Source organism: Trachymyrmex septentrionalis, unplaced genomic scaffold, assembly GCF_001594115.1.
Source record: "Trachymyrmex septentrionalis isolate Tsep2-gDNA-1 unplaced genomic scaffold, Tsep1.0 scaffold37, whole genome shotgun sequence".
Classification (NCBI taxonomy): domain Eukaryota; kingdom Metazoa; phylum Arthropoda; class Insecta; order Hymenoptera; family Formicidae; genus Trachymyrmex; species Trachymyrmex septentrionalis.
The window spans coordinates 9,391,605-9,398,293 of record NW_017305536.1 but is presented as its reverse complement, the minus strand read 5'-3'; the positions used below and the strand labels follow the sequence as shown (position 1 = coordinate 9,398,293).

Genomic DNA, 6,689 nt, shown 5'->3' with positions numbered 1-6,689 from the left:
ATATATATATATATAATAAAATAGTCATAAAATAGTTCCCGGAAAAAATAATTTTTACACATGTTGCAAGGAATGCGACTGAACGATGCGCAGTATTTTCGATTGCCTTTGCCGCACACGCGTAAGAAGATGACGATAATACGTGTAATACCGCACATCGTAGACGCGAGTTACTCTTATGTAGTTCAGGATTCGATCACGAGTCCGAATGCCGGACTTGAAACAACGTCTCGATGTCGCGGCAAGACTTTAGAATCGAAACAGAGTTCTGTCGAAATAGCGCTCGTGACATGCAACGGCTTCGAAAGCATTAATCAAAGTAAGAACTAAATTCATAAATTGCGTATATTAATAAATTGATATATGATACATTCGATAAATTAATTGTTGTACGAAATCAATTAATGTTAATTGACATGGGCATGATTATAATAAAATGTTTAAAATGTCCATATTCGAAGTTAAGGAAGGACGTCAGGACATTTGTATAGAGACCGAAGCTATCAAGATTTCCAACAATCCATCGTTCTTAACGTGGCAAGAAGATAGTCTATTGATGGTTCCGAACGATTCGAAGAAATCGTTCGCAGATTTTCCGCAAGTCGAAGATGATCGTCGGGAAACCATATGGAATTCGGAAGAATTTCAAAGCCATGTGGAGCGCAACTGTAAGAGCGTCGACCGGAAACAGAATTGCGGCGATCGCGTTGTCGAGCTCATGGAGGAGGAGGAGAAGTGCAATAGCTGGTGGAAGGATAGCGGCCAAACAATTCTGCAGTTTTTCGCCAAGATACTGGGAAAACGCGGCGGAATAGCCGCCAAGGGAGCAACGGGTTACGTCTTGCCTACCGGCAAGCAGCCTCGCAAGCGTGTCAAGCGCGTCTCAAGGGATGGCAAAGGCCATAACGGATGCGGAAGAGACGTCGATGGTATACGCTTGAAGCGAGTCAACAACGGCTACATTGGCTACATTGCAAATCACGTATATAGGTATATAATATAGTTTGCGGGTATACTTATTGTTTAAAAATCCTAAAACACACAAAAATTTGAAACTTCTTTGAATATATTGTTTAAAGATTCGAAAACTTCAGAATTTGAAATGAGCATCTAGCGAAAGTTAAATTTTGCCATTTTTAAAATACGGTTCTAAAGCTCAAGTTAATAGCATTGAAAATGATTGATTAATTGAAATAAAATTAATTAATGATTGAGGAAGAGAGATTGATGGTGGAGAAAAATGGAAGGAAAGGGATCAAAGGAAATTAATAATTTGAAACACTTAACGTTGCACAGGATCCATTATTGGAAATTAATGCAAAAATGAGGTGATACGCATTCGAGATTTCCGTCCAATTTGCAAGCGTTAGAATTGATTATAAAAATGCGAGAGTTATGAATTTTACGACTGATTTATACGCGTGAGTTTCGTAGAATTCCGGCCGAGTAGTCACAAAATTGAGTTCGCGATTTTACGAACGCAGTTTGTCCGGCGCTACGTGACACGCACGTTTACAAATAATTTTAAACGCGTTACGCGGCGCATCGGTATAAAAATGTGCTAGCACCTAAAATTGAATGCAGCCGTGACGCGAAAATAGCTCGTCCTTTTTACGAAATACGTGCATACGTTCCGGTCGAATTGATATTCATGCGCCATGTCTCGTACTCGCGCTTCCTCCACAGGGACGAGACGAGCCGGTACGAGGACGCCGTGACGGAAAATAAGTCGCGCGAGAAGCGTCAGCATCATCCCTCGATTTTCGTGCGACAGATACAGCGGACGCGTGACAAAAATCTACGGGTTATGCTGCTGGAGCGAGAACTGCGCGCACATTTGCCGAAAGCTGCCAGGAGGGAACTGCGACTAGCTGCGAAGGTCCGACAATTAAGCAGCCCTCTCTGTTAAAATTCTCCTGTTTTAAGGAAACTGGTACTTCGAGATGAAATTTAATTACAGATCGCGTATTCGGCTCGATTTTAGTCATAAATGCGTCTTAATACGTTCACGTTTTATTTCAGCGTGGCGTATAATAGGATGTAGACAAAATAATAACGTGAACATCTGAGAAATATTTTTTTTATTAACAAGAGGTTGGCTCATCATCTGTCTTTAATCTGGGAATAATTAGCTGAATTATTATATCTCGTGTTAGCGAAAAAATAAAATTTCCAATTAGGTTTACAATAATTCTGTTTACTGATCGAGAGAACCTGTATCTGTTATTTTTCTTTATTTTTTTTTTTTAATATTCAGTAAATTCACGTAATGTGATATTAAATATTAATAAATTGTATAAGAACATTTAATAATACACAATACATAGTTAATGACTTTTAATTGGGATGTACAAACTACTCCCAGTCGTTTACGCAAAAATTGGATGATTATATATTCTCGGATTATTTGAAGAACAAAGGATAATTTTGAAAAATAAAGTGAGATGCAAAAGAAATAATACAACATTCCAGTGAATATTTATTCAAGCATTGTATGATTATTTCAGGAATTAGAATCTCTAAAATAAGGGCAAATGATAAACCAATCTCTTATTATTAATTCTTATCCTACTAACATGAATGGATCACTAGTGACCGAGCGATTCCTGCAAGTTTCTTTGAGTCTTTTAGAGTCTTTATAATTATAAATTATATTACATTTTATTATTTTTCAAAATGAAGTGCCAATATTTATTCTAGACAATTGAAAGTATTCTGATGAATTTAAAAAAATTTTTTTATCATTCTGAGTGAAAAAAACGGACGGATTCTATGGTACATGTTTCTAGGGACGAGGCATCAAATTGTATCTAGTATGGTAAGGGTTAAAATAAGTAATGTATTTCCCAGGTATTCATTATTTTGTTCATTCTTTGTATATAATAGTCAGAATTTTGCATATTTTGTACCTCTAAAACAATAAAGCCCATCTAATTGACATCGATAAGGGGTGGTCTGTGGCAAAAAGTTCTTAAGCTCTAGTATAGTAAAAATATCTATGACAGATTCTACATTTGTATCTATATCTGTCTAATATATATATATATATGTGTGTGTGTGTATATATCATATGATCTTCAATATCGCTTAGTATTTCTATAAGGTATGTAGATTAGTTCAATCGTGGATGTGATCTCACCAGGCAACGTGCAATTTGACATTGCCGCACCTTTCTCAGTTTGCAATGGCTCCCGTTGCACCGATTTAATGTTGGCCTCATGAAGTATCTCGAGGTGTGGATGACTGCCGATTATTTCCGGTTCCGGTACTCTAATCACGAGCACTCCCTCAGGATTCTGTTGGTCGCGCGTCTCGAAGCTCGTTTCTTGCCATCTATCTCTTATAGCCTGCGGCCGTGTCGTTTCGTCTACAAAAATAATGTACGCGCAGTTAATAATACGCAATTTTACATTTACCATTACTTACGCATATCTAAGAAAATTATAAATATTATATATATAAAAAATCGAGCAATTACTCTAATGATTTAATAAATGGGGAACTATATATAGAAAGAAGATTTTGTTGAAAGATCTAAAAATTTTGCTAATGCTATAGAAAATAATATAGATCTGAAAATAATTTTGTTGAACTATCAAAACAGATTTGTTGGAAACTTAAAACTTGCTAGAAAAAGTTTTTGGAGGATTGTTCATCATTTTTAGTTTCCAATATAATTATTTTGATGGTCAACAAAATTATTTTCAGATTTAAATCTAGCAAAATTTTAGATCTTTTAGCAAAATTGTTTTTTCCGTATAGATTTAATTAGTATACAATAAGAATTATTTATATGTGAATTTTAAATATATGACTTGTGTAAACATCTATTGTTGTGGCTGTATGCTCTCCATTATTTATATTTTGTAATTGTTTAGTCACCTTCAAACATTTTAAATCTAATATAAAAGTTCAAAATACCTCCTTTGCATACCTGGTGCCAATCCTTGATCCTGTTGATGCACTATGCAACTCGGCGAGTTTGCTTCCCGATTTGCTGCTTTTTGCTGTTTCAAATTTTCGTCTAGATCTAGTAACACCGGCGAATGAGCATAATCTTCGTCGTTACTCTCGTTTTCAGACTGAAATATAAATTTGTCTTTTTTTCTAGCTATTTTTTTCTAGCTATTTTTTTCTAGCTATTTTTTAACGTTGATATTTGAATGTGATTTCTTAACGCGCTGATTCTCTCCTCATCGATCGAAATAATCGCGATACGGAAATAAATGCGACGCTAAAATATTTGGATAAAGCATTAAAGTAAAATAAGTTTCAAATCGTCCTAGTAGTACCTTAAATTGAAAAATTAGAAAATAATAAACAGATTAAAAAATGAACATAAAATATATAAGACTCAAAGTACACTAACTTTCGATAGTTTTAGTACGTTTTATGTTTTTGCAACATAATTCCATTTTTTATTTGTGAAAGATGCAATTATAATACGATATACTCTTTTATTTTCGGTTATTATCACGAAATATTCAATAGAATTGTGAATAACTGAAAAATAATTATAAATGGAAATCATAAATAAATTTCTTAAATAGACAAATATTATGTATTATATTGATTGAAGGAAATATCAAATTTTGTACTATACATCGATAAATATTTGGATATCATGATAACTAACAATAAGAAAATGGAAACAATTTATTCTCGCAGAAATTAAGTGCCAGACTTAAACACAAGTCTTTAATTAAGAAACTTGAAGACTATCGACAAAATGTCAAGAGAGAATTTGGTTTCTTATCAAAATCTAAGGAGAAGTTTAAAGAAGTAAAAAGTCTGAAAAAATAAAAGCTTTTTTATTCTAATTTTAGTGAAAGTATGTAATAATAAATTAAACATAATTCATGCAAACTATATTCATATTTTACAAAATATTCATAAACAGAAAGTGTAGTAAAACTTTTGAGCGGTAATGTATATTATTATTTTATTTTGCGGGGAAAGACACGTATCTCAAAATGTATAAAATACATAAAAATTTCTGGATCCAAAAATTCATACAGTGTATTTTGTAATATAAAAGAGTAGCTTTTATGTTACAAAAATTCACATTGGCCTACACTTGTGCACGAAGTAAAAAAGATAACGGTTTAGTTGCATTATCGAGCAATATTATGGCGTTACATTTTTGCGATAGTGTCGCATCACTCCGATTGCTTCTACCTCATTCTTCACCGGCTCGGCGTGATACTCCTCCGAATTTTGTTCCATCGCGGACACCCGATCTAGCACAAACGGCACGTCCTCGTTAACCCTGATATCACCCATCGACGTATCGAAGAGAAACGATGTGAAAAACTGACGGTTCGCCCTTCTCGACGAAGTATCGTAAGGCGTTTATCACGTGGGTCTAGCGGCCACGTTTGTCCTCGGATAAGATGTGGATCAGCCACAGACAGTCGTTATTAATGTTAATTTTATCCGTTTATTAAGTATTCAGGTGTTCCGCGCCAGAGGTTCTCAGTTTGTCGCAACCAAGAAGAGAGAGGAGTGTATCGAATATCATATGTGCCCTGCCTAAAGTATCACGAGTATAGTTTTTAACAGAGTATTTGAGTATCGTGTATATATAATGGAAAATTAGAAAATTATTAGTACATAATAATAAGAAAACGCTCGCAAAAATTTGTAAAAAGTTACAGTAAATGACCATTATTTTTTCACAATATATTATGCTAATTTTCAGAATTATTGCAATAATGTTTATCTAAGATTTTTACACGAAATTATTTATACAATTTATTTAGTTTAAATCAACGATCAGAATTGGAAAATTGATGTTAATTATTTGTGACTCGGTTAGCAACAATTGAATTTGTTAAGAAGAAATTTCGCTCTCAACTGTGTTTGACGCTTGCACAATAAAAAACATTCTTTAAAAAAGTTATTTGTACCTGCAAAAGAAAATTAAATAGAATGCTATTAAGGTGTCCATACCTGGTGTATAATATTAACATAAGTATGAGAGTCTCTGGGATGATCGGGATAAAAATGGGAGTACAAACATCGGAACATAATAGACGCCCGACCGATGGAAATACTAATGAGGTGGAACTGTGCAAGTATAACAGATCGTAAAGGATGACGCACCGTGGGCGGAGATGCGACGAGAATTACGAATACGAAAGGGGAAAAGAAATTTGAAATTGTGCCGTGCTTTCGTCAGTCGTAAAACAGATACGTGAAGTCGAATGTTGTCTCTACATTTTCAAGTGATCGAAATTCGCGTGACAGTGAATATTTAAATTATATCGCTAGCTGTACTTCTTAAAAAATATTTCTGCAAAAGAGTTCTTTTACAAGTATTTTTAACAGATTCTTAATAAATAATTTTTATTAAATAAAGAGTTCTCTCGCGGAAAGAAGTTGCACGGGCTCCGACATTGTTGCACCAAACACATTTACACCTCCGCGAAATGTATATATGCATCAACTATATTTTCTTGGTGTATTCTTTATATTCAAAACAGTCCTCCTCAAAATGCAAACTTTGTTTTATTTCCACTTTATCCGAATATCTTTGAACTCGCAAGTCGCGAGATTCTAGAAATAAACGACGATGTTGAAGAGGGCACATCCGACGCATTCTGACGTGCATCTATGTCTGAAAGAAAATGGCATATAAATATAACGTTTATATTTCTTGTGATCCAAATATTTGATGGTATAATACA

At 34.2% G+C, this 6,689-nt stretch overlaps 3 protein-coding genes across 5 annotated transcripts in view; 1 reads left to right on the top strand and 2 right to left on the bottom strand.

Annotated features, from left to right (window-relative positions):
* LOC108750784 overlaps positions 1–2,208 on the top strand; it is a 2,572-nt gene extending 364 nt beyond the window's left edge. The window contains exons 2-4 of the mRNA XM_018490516.1: positions 71–319; positions 462–990; positions 1,687–2,208. Of these exons, the coding sequence (XP_018346018.1) occupies positions 71–319; positions 462–990; positions 1,687–1,909 (1,001 nt within the window). The 3' untranslated portion in view covers positions 1,910–2,208. The remainder of the gene's footprint in view (positions 1–70; positions 320–461; positions 991–1,686) is intronic.
* LOC108750785 overlaps positions 1–5,636 on the bottom strand; it is a 7,034-nt gene extending 1,398 nt beyond the window's left edge. The window contains exons 1-3 of one of the 3 annotated variants that reach the window (XM_018490517.1): positions 5,140–5,636; positions 3,935–4,082; positions 3,140–3,367 (exon numbers count right to left, since the gene is read on the bottom strand). In XM_018490517.1, the coding sequence (XP_018346019.1) occupies positions 3,140–3,367; positions 3,935–4,082; positions 5,140–5,283 (520 nt within the window). In that variant the 5' untranslated portion in view covers positions 5,284–5,636. The remainder of the gene's footprint in view (positions 1–3,139; positions 3,368–3,934; positions 4,083–5,139) is intronic. The other 2 variants (XM_018490518.1, XM_018490519.1) reach the window with 2 other exon arrangements.
* Positions 5,637–6,373: 737 nt separating this feature from the next.
* LOC108750783 (arg8-vasotocin receptor-like) overlaps positions 6,374–6,689 on the bottom strand; it is a 4,779-nt gene continuing 4,463 nt past the window's right edge. Inside the window, exon 6 of the mRNA XM_018490515.1 lies at positions 6,374–6,619. Within this exon, the coding sequence (XP_018346017.1) occupies positions 6,522–6,619 (98 nt within the window). The 3' untranslated portion in view covers positions 6,374–6,521. The remainder of the gene's footprint in view (positions 6,620–6,689) is intronic.